The 19,836-nt window shown below is 51.8% G+C and overlaps 1 protein-coding gene across 1 annotated transcript in view; it reads right to left on the reverse strand.

Moving 5' to 3' along the window:
• The window catches only part of TECR (trans-2,3-enoyl-CoA reductase), a gene marked incomplete at its 5' end in the record, with an annotated part of 28,034 nt that extends 10,764 nt beyond the window's left edge, over positions 1-17,270 (reverse strand). Inside the window, one exon of the mRNA XM_082835324.1 lies at positions 17,134-17,270. Within this exon, the coding sequence (XP_082691450.1) occupies positions 17,134-17,148 (15 nt within the window). The remainder of the gene's footprint in view (positions 1-17,133) is intronic.
• Positions 17,271-19,836: the final 2,566 nt, after the last annotated feature.

Consider the following 19,836-nt stretch of genomic DNA (forward strand, 5'->3'; position numbering starts at 1 on the left):
CACTTTCAGCTCCCTCTCCCTTCCACTTTCCAGAAATATCGAAGTCACACTACTCATGCCAGGGCAGCTGAGAAGACCTGCCAGGACGCCAGCACAGGCCACACCTGCTCGGCCAGAAATACCTCCTTCCCCAGTGGCCTCACTCATGACCCCATTTCTCCTGGGGGAATTGCACAGCCTCCCTGAGGTGCCACAGTGGTTAGGGGGTGGGGGAGTGTTGCCCAGGGGAGAAGGGGCAAGAGAGAGACTGACCACCCACTCCCAGGTCCTCAACCAGCCGGCTCCTGCCTCCCACCCCTGGTAGCCAGAGGAGAAGTGGCAGGGTCTGAATGCCAATGTCCCTAGGCTCTGGGATCCGGGGCCAGGAGAAGCTGGCAGAGCCCCAGGCAGCCCAGTAGCATCCAGCCTTGAAAGACATTCTTCGGGTGCTCGGGTGCCCCGGCTGGTTGCTGTGACCACAGGAGGCCCAAGATGAAGGAGATGCTGGGCCAACACAGCAGGACTCTGGGTCTTGGGCCTGAGAGGGCCATGCTCTTTGACCAGCTGTTTGCTGGTGCCCACAGCCCACACACCTCCCTGGGCAGTTACCGGCCTCTGGGGCCTCCGGGGGCGCTGTCCTGGACAGAGCTGGGCTGCAAGGGCCTATTCCATTGGAAGTGCCGTCACTAGTATCGTCTATCAGATGCTTACTTTGGGCCAAGAACTGTGCTAAGACCTTTACCTGCACAACTCACCTAGCCCCACCTGCGCCTGTAAGCTAAGGACTGTGACCCCAGTTAGGTGGCTCAGAAAACCAGGGCTCGGAAACCAGGGGGCCCTTGCCCAAGGCACGTAGCCCAAGGAAGTACCAGAGCCAGCACCGACCCCGCCTACCCGGGCCCAAAGTCTCTCACTGCTCAGCGTCACAAAGCAATACCTCCTCCACTCTGGAGAACAGGGCCAAATGCTAACAGAAAACAAGGAGGAACAAACCCTGGACCCAATTATCTGGAAGGCAGCCCCCCGCCCCCCCCCCCCGCTTCCCTGCTGACATTACGACTCCAGCACACCTAGTCTCCAGAGGTCTGGACAATGCAGAACATGTCACCTCCACAAGGAGCGCCCTTGAGAGGTTGAGCCTGCTTGTCCCCAGGCCCCAGCCTCCCTTGGCCCCAGCAGAGTCACGCCATACCAAGGGCGAAAGGCCTGTCACCCCGATACCACCCAGAGGGGCTCAGGCAAGATTAGCAGCTCTCTCGACACTTCCTGCATGGTTTCCTGCCCCAGGCTAAAGCCACCAATGAGCCTGGAAAACCAGTGCCATAGGGGTGGGGGGGCTCCCCCAACACTGAGCGAGAGGCGGTGCTGCAGAGGCCAAAGTCAGACCAACCTCCCTGCCTGAGCCCTGTCTTCTCCATCTGGTAAATGGGAATGTTTGTAAGAGGACCTGACAGAGATGATTCCCGTGGCGGATGTGGCTAAGAACCCCGCCTAGTGGTCCTGAACCCTGCCTGCTTATGAAACCCACCAGAAGAGCCCTGGCCTGGACAACTCAAGACAAGGAGATCGGGATCTCTGATGGAGGGCCAGGCATCCACAGCTTCAAAAGCTCCCAGGTGACAGATGGAGGCGGCCAACTCAACCCGGACTGCCTTCCTCAAATAGGGTCCTGCCCTTTCGATGATGCCCAAAACCCTTACCACAGCTGACGGACACTGACTGACGTGCCCTCCCAGACCCTTCCAGCGGAGCCTCAGCCAACCCCCTTGGTCGCTCTGTACCCCGTCCCTGCTCCCTTCCCCAGCACCAGCCAGCAGGGTGCCAGCAGCCAGCCTCCCCCAGCTCATGCTGGCCTGCTAGGTTTGCATTGTCACCCCACTTTACAGACGAGGCAGCCAAGGCTCAGGAGCCCCGAGGACACATGAGTTACAAGCTCCAGGGGCAGGGCCCTGCCTGCTTTTGCTCCTTAGAACTGAATGCTCTTCCTCCAGGGCTGCCCCTAGCCCCAGACCCCCGGAAGATGGCCCAGATCTGCACCCCTGCACCCCTGGCCGGGTGAAGGTTGGTGACCACATCCGGTCTCTCTCCATCTCTGGGCAGGAAGGCACTGTCAAAGCTGGAAGAGGTGGTGAGGCTGAGCTCTGCGGACACAGGCTGACCAGAGCGGCAGAAGGCGCTCATCCAGGCCGACCTACGCGCCCAGCATGCCCAGCCCAGGTTGCAGCAGGCAGGTCAGTCTACACAGAGGGAGTGCCGCTTGCATGGGACCCAGGTGGCCAGCCTTCTACCCGCAGCAGCAGTTACCACCTCCTGCACGCTCACAACGTGCAGGCAGGGAGGCAAGTCCTCGACACAAATTATCTCCTTTCCTATGAATCCCCTTTTCCAGGTGAGGACACTGAGGCTCACTCATTCACTGCATAAACAGTGACTGAATACCTGCTACATGCCAGGCACTGGGAAGGACTCTGGGGGTTCGGCCCCGGAAGGAGAGAAAAAAAATCCTTGCCCATATGGAACTGGCATTTTCACAGGGAACAAAGACAATAAAATAGTCACACACGATATGTGCCATGGGAAAAACAAATCAGGAAAAGGGGACAGGGAGGGACAGGGGAAGGGAGCTGGCAGCTTCGTGTAAAGTGGTCAAGAAAGGCCTCCCTCGGGCTTCCCTGGTGGCGCAGTGGTTGAGAATCCGCCTGCCGATGCAGGGGACGCGGATTCATGCCCTGGTCCGGGAAGATCCCACATGCCGCGGAGCGGCTGGGCCCATGAGCCATGGCCGCTGAGCCTGCGCGTCCGGAGCCTGTGCTCCGCAATGGGAGAGGCCACAGCAGTGAGAGGCCCGCGTACCGCAAAAAAAAAAAAAAAAAGAAAAAAAAAAAGGCCTCCCTGAGGGGATGTTGAGCCAAGCCCTGAAGGCAGTTAAGGAAAGGGCAGTTGAGAGATCTGAGAGCATGTAGGCAGAGGAATGGCCTGTGCAAAGGCCCTGAGGTGCAGCATGCTTGGTGTCCTCAAGCAACAGAGCCGAGGCCCCTGTGGCTGGGGGCAGGGTGGGTAGGAAGAAAGAAGGAGGTGAGGGCAGGGAGGTGATGGGTCATACAGGGTCTCCTGGGCCAGGTGAGGACTGTGGCTTCTACTCTGAGTGAGGTGGGAGCCACAGAGGGTTCTGGGCAGAGGAAGGATGTGACCTGGCTTGGGTTCTTAAAGGATCCCTCTGGACTATAGGGGAATAAGGATGGAAGCAGGAACACCAATAACAAGTTATCAAGATAGGGGCTTCCCTGGTGGCACAGTGGTTGAGAATCCACCTGTCAATGCAGAAGACACGGGTTCGAGCCCTGGTCTGGGAAGATCCCACATGCCACGGAGCAACTAAGCCCGTGCGCCACAACTACTGAAGCCTGCGCTCCTAGAGCCCGTGCTCCGCAACAAGAGAAGCCACCACAATGAGAAGCCCGTGCACTGCAACGAAGAGTAGCCCCCGCTCGCCGCAACTAGAGAAAAGCCCGCACACAGCAACGAAGACCCAACGCAGCCATAAATAAATAAATAAATTTATTTATTTATTTTAGAAAAAGACGTTATCAAGATAAAGGATGGCTTAGACCAAGGGGTCAGCAAACTGTGGCCTACAGGCCCGATCTGGGCCACCACCTGTTTTTGTACAAGCTAAGACGGTTTTTACATTTTTAAACAGTTGGAAAAAATCGGAAGCCTATTTTATGGCACATAGGACTCATACAGAATTCAAATTTCAGCACCCACAAACAAAGTGGCATTGGAACACGGTCACGCTCACTGGCTGACGTATTGTCTAGGGCTGCTTTTGTGACAGCGGCAGAGTTGAGAAGCTGTCACAGAGATTGTATGGCCTGCAAAGCCTAAGATATTCATCATGTGGCCCTTCACGGGTAAAGCCTGCCAGTCCCTGGCCCGGGCCGGGTGATGGCAGCGGTACCGATAAGAAGTGGTTGTATGCCACATGTGTTCTGAAGGCAGAGGTACAGGACTTGCTGACTGCTGGACATGAGGTGTGAGGGAAAGAGCTGAGTCAAAGAGCCGGGGACCTGGTGACGAGAAGACTAGAACTGCCATTCACCGGCAGGGGTTGGGGGGCAGCACAGGTTGGTGGTGGGGAATCCAGCCTCAGTTTTGGACAATGTTGAGTCTGAAATGCCCATTGAACATTCCCAAAGAGATCCAGCTCACTGAAAAACACCACCCCTCCTCCCTGGGATCACATGGAAACATCTGTAAGCGAGCAAACTCAGCGCTCTTCGAACGCTTTTTGGTCATGTATCCGTAAAATAATTTTGCAAATTGCATGTCCCCCCCCCCAAAAAAAGATTTTTAAGTTGACACCTAATATTTTGTGGGGTTTTTTTTGTTGTTGTTTTTTTTGCGGTACGCGGGCCTCTCACTGTTGTGGCCTCTCCCGTTGCGGAGCACAGGCTCCGGACACGCAGGCTCAGCGGCCATGGCTCACGGGCCCAGCCGCTCCGCGGCACGTGGGATCCTCCCAGACCGGGGCACGAACCTGTGTCCCCTGCATCGGCAGGCGGACTCTCAACCACTGCGCCACCAGGGAAGCCCGACACCTAATATTTTTTACCTGAGCTTGAATAGTTGCAAAAGATGTCACTTCTGGCCAACTGCAGATATTGGAAATTTTATGCAAACATTTACGGGGCTCTGTTAAATCTCACCAGAGTCTAAATACTTGAGTAATATCACACCTACCATCATTTCCTTTAAAAGGAAAAAGCTATAAACAAGCTCTTTAATATTTGCTCCTTTTTTGCCTTGAAGTTGAATTCTGTTCCTGTTCCCCTCCCCCATGGAATTGTATCCAAATACACGCTTGTGATTGAAGGTTATTACTCAGCATCCTACCTATTCCTCAAACTGAAATTAAATTTCTTAAAAACATTTTCAGGACCTAAGGCTCTACGTGTAAAGAGAACATCCTTCAGGATGAGTTATCATTACGATATCTGCTAAACATACATCATAAACATAAATCATAAATCATCGACAACTGTTACTAAACATTAACCATAAACAGTAAGTTATTGGCACTGCCTCTCTCAGTGGGATGGAAGCGCCCTTTTTCGCAATTAGTTCATGTAGCCAAGGTGAATATTTCTTATTGCTAGAATGAGCTACAGCTTTTATTCTGACATTTCTTTATTTTCTTTTTTTTTAAAGTAAACACTAAGAAACCCAGTTCACATAAATAAGCAGATGAGGATGGACAGAGTTTTGTTAAAGCAAAAAAAAAAAAATCCCAATTCTGGGAACTCCTTCCCAGTTACTGGCCCAAAGTCTCACAGAGATCTAGTATCAAAAATATCTGTAAGGATCTTCCAGCTGACTAGCCCATTAGGCACCACTCCACTGTTTTTCTGAAAGCAGTGACTTGGGACCTGGTCCCCAAGGCCTGGTGTTGCTTACCTGCTCACCCCCATGCAGGTCCCCAAGAGCATACAGCGTGGCAGGCATTACCTAGTCAGGGTGGGAGACCCAGACCCCACCTCCCAGTCCAGTCTCAGGCCCAGGCGCCGCCCGTCTTCCAAGGCTCTACATGGCCCAGAGGAGCTCTGAGCAAGCCCATCAGACCTTCTAGTACATGAGCCAGAGGGCTCTACCCAAGGATGGCTGCGGCCACCTACTGCAGGGCAATCCTGTTCCCTGTGCTCCTCGGAGACGCCGGGCCCAGGCCAGGGAACTCACAGAGCCCTGGAAACAGTGTCCGGTGCCCAAGGAGAGCTAGGACGTGCTTGCTACACAGAGACCTGTGGAGGTCATCTGGAACCCCCCCAAGAGCCTTTTCTGCTGACTGAGAAGTTCCTGTTCTTCATCTGCTGAGCAAACCGAGCCCTTGATATGCCAGGCCTGTGCTAGGGGGCTGGGCTCGATGATGAACAGAAAGACCTAGGTGTGACAACAGCATGCTGGGCGGTGATCCAGGTGCTGGGATACAATAGCCAAGCCCCCCCCCCCCCCACTGGGCCTGCTCACACTCAAGGGGAACATGGGCAAAGAATCTGTTATGTAACATGAGGTCAGGGTGTACCAGTTGCTGGAAGAAAAGAGCTGGGCAGGGAGCCCAGAGGGCCACAGGAGGTGGTCAGGAAAGGCCTCTCTAAGGAAATGCGATTTGAGCCAGCGTGAGGCTCCCCGAGGAAAGTGCAAAAGGCCTGAGGCAGCACAGAGCTCGGCAGGGCTCAGGAACATCAAAAGACTGGAGCATGGTGTACTTGAGGGCACGCAGCTGTGGAGGAAGCTGGAGTGGAGGCCAAGACAAGTACTTTGGGTTTGAGCGTCCAGGGGTGGGAAGTTGCTGGAGTGCCACAACCTGGTCTGGTTTGAGAAGGAGCCCTCTCGCTGCTGAGGACAAACATGGAAGCAGAGACGGCAGGCCTGAGACCCTGATGACTTTGATTAGAGCATGAAGGTGGCAAGCAGTGAAAAAGACACCCTAATTCCTAGATCTAAAGTGCCACTGATTTAAAACAAGCTGCCATTTGTGGGGGGGGGGAAACGACACATATGTCAACATAAAATAAATAGGTAGAGGGACTTCCCTGGTGGTGCAGTGGTTAAGAATCTGCCCGCCAATGCAGGGGACACGGGTTCAATCCCTGGTCTGGGAAGATCCCACATGCCGCGGAGAAACTAAGCCTGTACGCCACAACTACTGAGCCTGAGCTCTAGAGCTCGTGAGCCACAACTACTGAGCCCACGTGCCGCAACTACTGAAGCCCACGTGCCTAGAGCCCTTGTTCCGCAACAAGAGAAGCCACCACAATGAGAAGCCCGCGCACCGCAACAAAGAGTAGACCCCGCTCACGGCCACTAGAGAAAGCCCGCGCGCAGCAACGACGACCCAATGCAGACAAAAATAAATAAATTTTAAATCAATAGGTAGACACAAATCGTAAGACGTATCCCAACTTAAGGAACATGAAAATGCCAAAGGGAAAAAAATGCATGCACGTCTTGGGACAAAGAGAGGAGAGTAGTAACAAGTGAAAGAGGATTTTGGCAGAGGAAGGCAGGGTTTCTGGAATATTTAACAGGCCTAGCCACGTCTATAAAGGGTAAGGTAGTTTAAGAGAAAATACTCCGCTGCAGCTGTTGAGAGAGGGGTGCAGGAGGCACCTTGGTTGTTCCCACAGGCCAAGGCCCTCCGAGCCTCTCCCAGCCCCACAGGTCTCAGCTCGCTCGGCTCTACTGGCTCTGGCAGAGACAGGGAAGTGAAGTAAGGGGAAATGAGTCCCGGCATCTTCACAAAGACACCCTTCCCCGTGCTTTCTTCACGGGGAAGAAAGGGAAAGCACCCTTCCCCGTGCTTTCTCCTGGTGCAGGTTTCCAGGCCCAGCTGGAGAGACTGGAAATGGTACCATCCAGGGGCCCCAGGTGAGCCAGGATGTGGTGTTCAGAACGTGCACAGTTCCCGGGCCCGCTTCTCAGATGGCGCCTGGATGAGCCTGGCGGGAGATATTACTGGGGCCTGTCGGTCGTGGTCGGCGCTTCCTGCAGGATCCCCATCTCATCCTTACATGAAAACTCAGAGTTCAAGTAACTATGCGTCAAAAATGGGGGGAAAAAGTGGCCAAATTCCAAAGTACCGAAAGATGAGCAGAAGCCCACACTAACGCACCAGAGCTACACATGCTCACGGCCAAACCCATGGGTTCCAGGGAACGGCCAGGCACCCCAAAAGCGTGAGGCACCCTCCTGGGACCCTCCTGCTCGTTGGGTTGCAGTGCCTTTTGTGCGGGCACGGACGATGTGCCTAACTGACTGCGTGAGCCCGCCCTGCCTGCATGTGTAGGTCTCTTAACAGGCAAACACACAGTCACTAGATCCACGTCAGGGTGACAGAGGAGAACCTCACACAAACAGCTATCAGAAGGTGCTAAGTGCTACGCGGAGAACCGAAACAGGAGGGCTGACAAGCGTGGCCTGGGTGGGTCAGAGGGAGCCCTTCAGAGGAGGCGACATTCGAGCTGAGACCTGAATGACGGGATTCGCTGACAGGACGAGGACAGCCACCTCTCCAGAAACTGTCCCAGCACTGGGATTTCCCCGGCCTCGACCCCAGCCCATCCTCTGTGGATCCCACCTCCAGCCAGGAGATTCTGTGAGACTTGATTCTCTGCAGTGGAGAGGATTCAACAATACACTGTTTCAGACTCTACATATCTCCCCAAGAATTCTGCTATTACCCTCACGCACAAAGAGACATGCTCCCTCAACCCCACCTCCTGAGAAGCGTCAATTCGGCAACTCCCCCAACCCACCCTTCTCCTTCTGAGTTAGCTTCTTGAGGTGTCCTGGGAGACAGCTTCTCCTCACAAGACTGCAAGCTGCAGCTCTTGGACCCCCTCAAGTTCAGCCTGCTTCCTGCTGCTCTATAAAGCCCCAAATGCTAGGGTTAAACTGCCCTCCCCGCCCACTTGAGAGATCCACTCGCACCCTGAGGACAGGCACCGTTCCCTCAGGCCCAGTTCCCTCACAACCGGCATTGTCCCCAGCCAGTGCTCCCTGGTCCTTTTAAAGAGGGAAAAAAAAGAATTCAGAAGGCCCTGGGAGATGGCACAAACCCTGCGGTCTCCCGGGCTGCCTGAATGGCCCATGACTTCTGCTTACATAAGAGCCTGGTTCGAGCAGGGACAGGGCTGTGCCAGCCTGCCAATCCCCACGAGCTACTGAGAGGCCCTTTATCCCCCAGACGGCTGGGAGACGCTCGTGGCCCATCTCTAAGTAACCGTGGCACTGAGCGTGGGGGGTGGGGAGGGGGGGTGAGCCCCAAACACCACCCACAGCGCCCTTGTCCGTAATGAGAACTCTCCCTCATGTTTACATAACACACACCATAGTGGGAGGGGCCCCCCCAAGGACTTAGCAATAAACTGCCCTCTGAAAGTTAAACTTTTAGGTAAAATCAACAGGAAAAAGAAACTTCCATCACCGTTGGGACAAAGTCCACAGGTGTCTGGGTGTCTGCAAAGGCTTGCCTGGCCAGCCTCATCTCTAGACGTGGGACAACCACGGAGTCTGGCCTCCAGGCCCCTGCACAAGCTGTTCTCATCCCTTCCCAGAAGACCTCCTGTTTCAGGCCTCAGCTTAGATGAAGACACCCTGAGGGGAGAGGCTGTGGTTCGTTCAGCCCAGTATTCCTGGCGTATGACAGGTATAGAGGGAAAAAAAAAAAAAAAAAAATATATATATATATATATGTTGGAAGGAATGAACTAATAAATAGACGATGGACCGGAAAACAGGTGAGCAGAGTCCACCATGGAGGAGTGTCCAGACCAGCAGAACCTGCCAGCGACCTGTGCAACAATGACGGGCAGGCCCACGTGCAGTCTTGGAGGCTCCCGTCTTAGCATGCCCAGGTTCCAGAAGGAGGGGGACAACAGGGAACAAGACACTTGTGGCCAGGGTGGACCCAGGGCTTACGACCACCCCGTAAAGCCAACTTCCCTAGGTTGGGACCACTAAGGACAGGTCGCATGGGGCCACCTGAGCCCAACACATGCAACACTGGACTCACCCAGGTCCCTGCAGCAGGCCCCCACTCACCCTTCTACTACTCCCTGTAAGCCTGACCGCAGGGAGAAGACGCATTCATCTACCCATTCGGAAGCTGCAGGAACAAGACACCAAGAGCCCCTGCCCTCAGGGAGCTCAGAATCTGTCGGGGTAGAAAGACCATCAAGTTCCCAAATGAAAACACAACCACAGCCCAAGGAGGGCCAGAGGAGAGGAACAGAGTGCAGGGGTCACACTCCAGACAGGATGGTCAGGGAAGGCCTCTCTGAAAGACGCTGAAGCTGGGCTCTCAATAACAAGAAGGGAGCAGGGACGTCCCTTGTGGTCCAGTGGTTGAGAATCCGCCTTCCAATGCAGGGGGCGCGGGTTCGATCCTTGGTCAGGGAACTAAGATCCCGCATGCCACGGGGCAACTAAGCCTACACGCCGCAACTACTGAGCCCGCACACTCTGGAGCCCATGTGCCACAACTAGAGAGAAGCGCACTCACTGCAATGAAGAGCCCGCGCACCGCAATGGAAGATCCCACGTGCCACAAATAAGACCCAGTGCAGCCAAAAATAATAAATAAATAAATATATTTTTTTAAAAAGACAAAAAAACAAGAAGGGAGCAGGCATGGGAAAAAACAGAGGGAAGATCATTTCTGGCTGAGGGAAGAGCCTATGCACAGGGCAGGCAAAAGGAGGACAAAAGCAGGACACCAATGAGTGAGCAGAGCAGGGGGCAGAGGGGGACCAGAAGACTCTGAGGGGAGTGTTTTCAGGCGGGGAGTGCTAAGATCCTCCGCGCTACACGGGAGAGACCCTCTGGCTGCTGCTGGGTGGGGAACACAGCCAGGAGGGGCAAGAACCGAAGTGGTGCACTTGTGAGTACGAAGGCTGCGGCAGGCATCAGAAGACCAGGCCCACTGCGAGCACCTGCCTCTTGGAATGGTTCTTTGTCACCAAAGCTAAAAAGTGGGCTCTGGGGAGTTCCCTGGTGGCCTAGTGATTAGGATTCGGCACTCTCACTGCGGAGGCCCGGGTTCAATCTCTGGTTGAGGAACCATCCCACACGCTGCGCAGCACAGCCAAGATACAGAAAAGAAAAAGGTGGGTTCTGACTGGGCTTTGACCTCACTGAGGGTCGTCCCATAGAGGAGGACGGAGCAGATCATCCCAACATGTGACTTTAGTGTACGTGATGTTATCTCAGAAAGGATCTTTGGCATCTGGGCTTCTTCCTCCATCTTCTGGGCATACTGTTTAGCAAGAATCCAGCTCCATGGGCCTTGTTCACTGACAAGTCATGATGCGTTCAAAACAGGCCACATGCAGGGCTTCCCTGGTGGCTCAGGGGTTAAGAATCCACCTGCCAATGCACAGGACACGGGTTTGAGCCCTGGTCCAAGAAGATCCCACATGCCGCGGAGCAAATAAGCCCATGCACCACAACTACTGAGCCTATGCTCTAGAGCCCGCGAGCTACAACTACTGAGCCTGTGCTCCACAACTACCGAAGCCCATGCGCCTAGAGCCCGTGTTCTGCAACAAGAGAAGCCACCACAATGAGAAGCCCACGCACCACAACAAAGAGTAGCCCCAATTAGAGGAAGCCCGCACGCAGCAATGAAGACCCAACGCAGCCAAAAATAAAATAAATTAATTAATTTAAAAAATTTTTAAAAAAAAGGACACATGCAGAAAGCATTTCAGGTGGGATCACTGATGCAGATCTGTCTTTATCCACCTAACCATTTATCCTTATCCGCCTAATGATTTATCCCTTGACTATGGGCCAGGAAGCGTGCTGGGCACTTCACTCTCCTCAGTGGCCCTCCGAGACAGGTGTCTTTATCCTGGCTTCATGGATGAGAAAACTGAACTGTCCCGAGACAGTTAAGAAACCATCCCGAAAGCAGACCCAGTGGCTTGCAAAGGCCACGGCCACTCGGCCACACATCATTCCGTCCTCAGGGCATGAATGCCTGGGCCAACCCACAGTGAAGCCCACTTTGAATCTAGTAGAACCCAGGCTCTGCCGCTCACTAGCTGTGTAACCTGGGGTACATCTCTTCGCTCCTCTGGGCCCTGGTTTCCCCATCTGTCAAATAGGGATAAGAGGACTTTCCCTGGTGGTGCAGTGGTTAAGAATCCGCCTGCCAATGCAGGGGACACCGGTTCGATCCCTGGTCTGGGAAGATCCCACATGCCAGGGAGCAACTAAGCCTGTGCGCCACAACTACCGAAGCCTGCGCTCTAGAGCCTGCGAGCCACGACTACTGAGCCCGCGTGCCTAGAGCCTGTGCCCCGCAACAAGAGAAGCCACCGCAATGAGAAGCCTGCGCGCCGAAACGAAGAGCAGACCCCGCTCGCCGCAACTAGAGAAAGCCCACAGTGCAGCAAGAAGACCCAATGCAGCCAAAAATAAATTTAAAATTAAAAAAAAAATAGGGATAAGAATAGTACCAACTTCATACGTTTACTGTGAGGGGTAAATGAGTTAATTGATAAAAAGCACTTAGAGTGAGCACTGTATCAGTAGTGGCTTTCATCATGATGCTCTGGCTGTGCCCAGGTTATTAAAACATCCTCAGCTGCCACTGTTGATATCAGCAAGAGGGTGTTAAGACCTCACCTGAACTTGACCAACCAGCCCAAGGTCTCGGGCTTTTCTCATCCTCATCCAGCCAAGACTGTCAGTGAAAGTACAGGGTTTCCCAAACAAACTCAACTGCGTTAACAAGACAGGTAGTCTTTGGGGAGCACAGTCCCCACCCCTCCACGCAGGGCTGTCAACCCTCCAGCTTTTTCACTCCGCAGGAACCAGTTATTCAAGAGGCTCCGCTAGACTCAGGGTTCCCCGTCCGCACCCCAGTGCCCCACCAGTGGGCTCTAACAGCTGCCCTGCCCTGCCCTGCACCCGCCCAGCCACACCCAGCACTCAGCTTCTCCCGCCCACCTCCTCCACCCAGGCCCTGCCACTGGAGTCAGGCAAACCGGAGGCTAAGGTCCAGCTCCACTGCTTCCTGGCTCTGAGACCTTGAGCAACTTAACCGACTTCTCTGAGCCTCAGTTTCCTTACCTGTAAAGTAGAAGTTAACACTGGTGCCCACCGGATCAGGTGTTCACAGGACTCAGTAAACTCTGGTCGCTGTTATTACCAGCACTGCCAGCATCACCAGCAATGCCACGGCTCTGGCTCTTCTACGGATGAGGAATCAGACAGACCTGGGTCTGGATCCTGTCTCCACTATGCTGTAATCTTGGACAAGTTCCTTCACCATTCTGAGCCTCTGGTTCTTTATCCACAAAATGAAGCGACAAGGCGTACCCACCTCTCAGGGTTTTTGGAAGGACATGAGAAGTGTGCCCTGTCGCTGATATTATTATCCAGCAACAAAAAGTAACCCAGAAAGAGGGAGATCATAACTGGGCTCCCATCCTGCCTGCAAACACAAAATCAATCCCAAAAGCGTTTTCTGAAGGCCTGTTGGATGCAGCCTGCAGAAAGGTGTGAGTGAGAGATCAAGCAAGTCCCATCTCAGAGCACAACACTTTCCTACAAACAGGCACCAAATTTAAGTGCAAAAGTCAGAGACCAGCATATTAAAACAGCGCTTGATGGCCAAAAGAACCCAAATTATCCCTCACCTTCTACTTCAAAAGGACACAAGAATTCAGAAGAAAAAAGTATAGGAAACAACAGACACTTAGGATGCCACCTCCCAGGTTAAACAGATATTTATATTTTACTCTATTTACATCAGATTCCCTTAAAAAAAAAAAATAGCTGAAACCTTCCCTATGCCTTTTCCTCCCCCTCCATCTCTACCCAAGCAACGGTTCCTCTAACTACTGTGTAATTCCCATACATTTCTCATCTCATATTACAATTTATCCTTTAATTAGGTACATGTCCATAAACAACACACATAAGTCTCATTTGGCATGTTTTTTAAATTTATAAAATCTTTTGCTATTTGCTTTTCTTCCACTCTACAGAATGTTCGGAGATTTATTAAAGGACCAGGAAATCAAACTAGATTGTTTTTCATATAATGGAATCGTGCACAACAGTTAAAATAAATGAACCAGAGCTACATGTAGCACCTCTCCTTTTATGCATACCCCTTGAGGATATATTTCCAGCAATTTCATAATGTTCTTTATTGCTGGCCTTTGCTGTCACAATTAAACAGACTTTGCTCCAAGGAGCTCAGAGAGATTAAGTAACCTGCGCTGGGTCACAATTATTTAGTGAGTGGCAGCGCCAGGCCTGTCCAAAGCCCATGCACCTACGGCACCATTACACATGAGTCTACGTTCTCCTTAATCTTCACCTTCCACCCAGTTTTCCAGCTCTAAACAATTGCCTCTTGACCAGAACTCTTGCTTCCAGAACTTTCGCGTACTTACTCCTGTGGAGAAAACTGAAGCAAGAACCGTATTGGTCGAGGATTATTCACAAGATGAGAACCAATAGAGCTACCCTTTTTTTGGGGGGGAGGGGGTGGAAGATCCTAAATGGGGCAGTGGGGACCCCGCGAGGATGAGGCTGCCTTGCCTCCGGGAACCCAGCTGTGGGAAATGGGCAGTGACCTGGGCCCAAGAAGGCTGAGAGGGACTGATCATTCCAGGAATTAACAGACTCACAAGATATAGCAACTATTTTTGAGCTGCCACTGGGATCATCACTTTGACCTCTCATCTGCAATGGCAAAACAAAATTAAAAAAAAAAAAACATCCTATAGCCTCGGATAAGCAGTTCCCTAATTGACGTTGCTCTGATCCCAAGACAATCCCAAGGCCTGCTCTGCCTTCTGAGGAACTGCTTCAGCCAAAGCCCGAGAGTCACCTGTTCTACCTGCTTTGTCTCAGTTAGGCCACTGAAGGGACACATCGTCCTCTCAAGACCATAGAAGGGAGAATGGCAGTGTCGGCAAACTGTCATCACAGCAGCAGCAAATCTCCCCGCCAGCTGGAACCCTACCTGCCAAAAACATCAGATATCAACCCTCACTAACTCACTGTGTCACTGAGGAAGTCCTGCACCTTTCTGAGCAGCATCTCTATCGCTTGTAAATTACACGTCATAATCTCCAAGGTCTCTCTCAGAGTCAAAAAGGTCTTTCTGGTGGGTGTTAATCACTCAGTGGATAGGGGGTCGCTTGGGGGTGGAAGGATGGACTTAGTCCCCAACAGAAATACATTCTTTGCTATGGATAATTGACACCTTTTCTCAAACTGTTAAATGTGAGGGAAAGAATCTCTGCTATTTTTCTTAGTCTGCAACAAACATCCAGCGCTGATCGGCCTTAACACAACATTGTAAAACAACTATACCCCAATAATAATTTTAAAAAAAAAAAGCGGATCGGCGTGCTGTGCAAACTGGGCTGGGAGACAACTGCTCCTCCTGTACGGAAACTCTGTAGCTATGACCTCAGTGCTTACTGGGCAAATGTTAGCAGAGAATGATAACAGAGAACACAGCAAATTAACAATTTTATTTTCTTTCTCCAAGGTCACTTTGAACAGTGGGTTTGAAGCCCCTCCCTCCTTCTGGGAGGGAAAGGGTTTGAGTAAAGTAGAGCATGTCCTCCAGTCCAAGCCATGGGCCTCAGGCTGTGCCCAGCTTCCCGGAACAAAAGTGCCCACCCCAAGGGTCCTCTGGGGCCTACTTTATCTGCCTGCCAACTAGCAAAACTAACTCCATCTTGTAAAAGACCACACGTATCTTCCATCGTGCATCTTTCAAAGTGAATGTGGCTTTTTCTCCAGGGTTGCACAGAGGTTTTGAGAGGGAAAACTGTATTAGGAGAACTTTACTAGAAGAACGTCAATCTATAATCATAAAGTTGAATGAAGCATGAGATTATTGAATCCTACCTCCTCATTTCTGAGCCATGTCAAAAATGACTAAGGACTTCTGGGTTAAAGGTTTCAGAATATTCTGGGTAAATTACCGCCAAAAGTAATAATAGTAGTAGTCGTAGTAGTAGTAAAGGGGGTGGGCAGAAACAGTGGTATTCCACTGGTGAATAAAAACAAGAAATCTCTCCTTGTACTTACATGAGCCACCTAACATGATCAAATTCACAGAGGCAGAAAGTAGAATGACAGTTGCCAGAGGCTGGGCAGAGAAGAGAAAGGGGGTTAGTGTTTAACGAGTACAGAGTTTCAGTTATGCAAGATGAAAAGAACAGAGTTCTGGAGATGGATGGTGGTGATGGCTGCACAACAATGTGAATGTACTTAATGCCACTGAACTGTACTTTTAAAAATGGTTAAGGGAGGGCTTCCCTGGTGGCGCAGTGGTTGAGAGTCCGCCTGCTGAGGCAGGGGACACGAGTTCGTGCCCTGGTCCGGGAAGATCCCACATGCCGCGGAGCGGCTGGGCCCGTGAGCCATGGCCGCTGAGCCTGCGCGTCCGAAGCCTGTGCTCCGCAACGGGAGAGGCCACAACAGTGAGAGGCCCGCGTACCGCAAAAAAAAAAAAAAAAAAAGGTGAAGGTAAATTTTATGTGTATTTTACCACAATTTCTTTAATTGGGGAAGGGAAAAAAAAAAAAAACAAGAAACCTCTCAACCTGCTCATTTTCATTTGGGGACCAGCATGGCATAGTGGTTAGCAACTGAGACTCTGGAGTCCTGAGTTTCTCTCTCTGTTCTGCATTTACTAGCTCAGGACCTTTGAGCAAGTCATCTGACATCTCTGAGACTGTTTCTCCATCTACAAAAACAAGAATAATTAATAGTCTCCTATCTCACAGGGGTGTGAAGATAAGAAAACAACGTAACAGAATCTCACGAGCACAAAAGTAAGCACTCTTCAAATTATCCTTATTAATTTAATAATAAATTAGTTTATTATTTAATGTTACTTATAAGGCAGCAATAATTAATTAAATTATTAACATTATCAGCTAGGTCGGTAAGTGCATCAGAACACTTCGTTTTAAGGGAAAGAGGCCCGAGTTAGGAGTCAGAAGACCTACTTCAAGACTGGTTATGGGTGTGAGATTTCTCCTCGGTGACACGCAGGGGTTGACTGAGATGATCTCTTATATTAACAGAAAACAAAGATCAGCTTTGCTGGTCGGCGGGAGCTAGAACTGGAGCTACACCTTCACCGCCTAAGCCGCTCAGAGAGACGTCCCGGGCGAGGAGGGGATCCAAAGATCAAGCCTCTCTGGGCTGACTGCAAAGCCCCTTCCAAAGCCCGAAGCAGAGGCAGGGTGAAAGGTTTGTGCAAGACACCCTCAGACTGGAAGCAAGGGTTTCACACCCTCGCTCCTCCCCTGCCAAAGTCTGCAACTCATCCCGCGGGGGGAGCTACAAGGAACCTGTAAGCTTCCCAGGTCCTGCAGAGACCCCAAGAAAAGGCAACCCCAAAACAGCCTGGGTTGCAGAATTAGAAGTACCTCCCCCGCATATGCGCACTGCGATTTACGAGTGGCCCCGGGGCACAACGCGCGCCTATTGCGCCTGCGCCTTCCGGCTCGGCACAGGGCGAGAAAGGGGGGGAGTTCCCGTTGTCTCACGAAGAAAAAAATAGGTCTGCGGCGGTCGCTCGGCCCCCGTTTCTTCGTTTCTTACCTCAGAGTGCTTCATGGCTCCCTCACACGGCGGCTACTGCTCCTGCTGCTGCAGCTACCTGCGCGCAACACTGCAAGGGATACCTCACACGCTCACGACCTCCCCGCGAGACTAACCGCGGCTCCGCGTCCGCCCCGCTCCTCCCTGCCGCGCGCGCCCCTCCAGCCAATCAGCGCACGGGGCGCCCACTTCACCCTCGCCCAGCAGGGCAGGTCCGAACAAGAAATAGCCGCTCTCGCCACGGGGCTAGCCAATCAGCTTGCAAGACCCACCGAGGGGGCGGAGCGCGGGCAAGAGGGAGGGGAGTCGGCAGAAAGAAGGGGCTTGGCTACCCACCAATCAAAGGGGGCCTCGGCGCCGCGAGCCCCCCTGCCCCGCCCCTTGGTGGCGTCGCTGTGGAAACCAAGGGAAGCGAAGGTTACTGCAAGGCGTGGGGGAGGGAGCTAGCAGTTGAGTGACATAGAAGGCAGCGTTAGCGTGGTGGGCAGCTCGACTGGATGAATTCCGAGGTGGGCGGCCCCCGGGGGATACCGGGGAGCAACGGGAGAGGGATGGGGGTTGGAGGCATGGGCTGGGGCACCTGGATGGAGAGGCCTTTCTGGCTAGGGGACCCGTATCTGTCATGAATGGGAGGAAAGGAAAGGGGAAATGGGTGGTGAAAAGCCTTCTGGAACCGCCCCCAACCTGTAACCATTCTGGGGCTGTCTTCACTCCCTTTTCAATGCAAGCCCCCGCCCCACCTTGCTCGGCTCGAAGGGCACGGAGGCCACATTTGTCTCTACCTGCACGGGCCAGTATGGTCACCGCTGGCCACATGTGTCTAGTGAGCCCTTGAAATATGGCTAGTCAAAACTGAGATGTGCTGTAAATATAAAACACAAACCGATTTCAAAGACTTAGTACGAAAAGGAAAATGTAAAAAACAAAAAACCTCATTAATCACCTTTTATGTTGATTACACGTTGAAATGATGTTATTTTGGATATATTGGATTCAAATACATTATTAAAATTAAATTCCCCTGTTTTTTTTACTTCTTTAATGTGCCTGTTGGAACATTTAAAATCAAACACAGCTTGCATGTGGCTGGCGGTTGTGCCTCTCACACTAGCTCTACTGGACAGTGCTGGTTTGGGGTCATGCCATGCTTTTGCTCCATTGATTGTCATGAGCAGGCTGGGAGGCTGGTTTCCACCACACACACACACACACACATACACACACACACACTCATGCACACTTAAGACAGGACCTGGCACACTCCCTCACCTTATCTACTTTCTCCTGATTCCAGACCCTGCCCCTGAGCCTTCATCAACTGTTGAACCCTTCAGAATTCAGAGGCCTGGCATCAGGGACATGGTGAGAAGTCCTCAAAGATAGATCTCTGATTCACAGGAGAGCAGGGCAGGGAGAAGGTGAGTCAATGCTCAGCACTTAGTCATCCAGGTTAGGCTCTAGAGACTTCTGAAGCTACAGCTTATGGGGACCCCTGTCTCCAAGTAAAGGAAGCTAAGGCTGTGGTCTTCAGAAATTCATTACCTTTTTCATCGGGCCTATCTGGGCAAAACAGATGAAAACATAGTGCTTTATACTTGTACTTTCTCTTGTACAGATCTCTTCCTGTTAGCAGTTGTGGGGCTCACAGTATCTTGAGACCCTTTATGTACCGACAGGCCTCATTCCCTGGCCTCATGGAGGGGGATGGGGGACTACTCGCTCAGAGGCCACAAGTTTAAATCGTACGAAGTTGAGTTACTTGAGGTGTCTACTTCTGAGATGCTGAGGGGGCAGGGTTGAACCCCTAAAACCCAGCCATGTTTTGCTACTTTGCCAGTTCTGCCAATTTCCAGCTTCTCCAATGTGGTCTGAGTAAGCATGTCTTCCCTATCACTGGGTTCCAGCTAGGCAAGGCGTCTGGTGTCCAAATAGATGTCATTTTTGGAGATTCCACACACATTCCTACAGACTCAGAACATTCTGGAATTTCCCTTTCGAGGCTGCTTCCCTGAGCCCTGAACTCACTCAACAGGCACCAAATAATTTTGTGAACCTACTATGCTGTGTGCCAGCCGAGGCATAAAAATAATTTCCGTCCCTCTCCTCACCTACAAGAAATGCATAGAAAGGCATGATCCAGCCTGCAAAGAAGTCCTTTGTTTTTGATGGGTATTACAGGTGTGAGGACCCCTTGTTGGCCTCACCTGGCTTCCAGTAATCAGTCTGCCAGCAGAAACCAAATCCACCCTCAGAATGAAGACTGGCCACTTTGTTCAAGCCATTCATGACACTGTACCACGGCTCTGAATATACCTGTTGGTAGGGACAGCTAGAATGTCCAGCACAGTGGCTGATTCATAATGGTGACAAGTAAATACATTTGGTATTTGCTGAGCCAAATGTGATAAGTCCCTTAGAGCAGTTTCCAAAGGGGAAATTCTATTTCCCACATGCAAGTAAGATAAGATCTTGACTCTTCCAGGAACCTGGCTTGGCTTGTTTTTGGGTGTGTGATCAAGCTGATTCAGAGCTGTGTGAGGGAAGGTAAAGCCTATAGCAGACAAGCCAGGGCTGGTTAGCAACTTTCCACTGTGTCAGGAGCCCCAGAGAGAGGTTTCCCAAGTTCTATCTTGTCTGCCTTTTTAATTTTTATTTTTAAGTCCATGGGATTTATTTTTTTTCTTCTTATTGACGTATAATTTA

Source organism: Leucopleurus acutus (assembly GCF_964270905.1).
Source record: "Leucopleurus acutus genome assembly, chromosome: 3".
In the NCBI taxonomy this organism is placed as follows: Eukaryota; Metazoa; Chordata; class Mammalia; order Artiodactyla; family Delphinidae; genus Leucopleurus; species Leucopleurus acutus.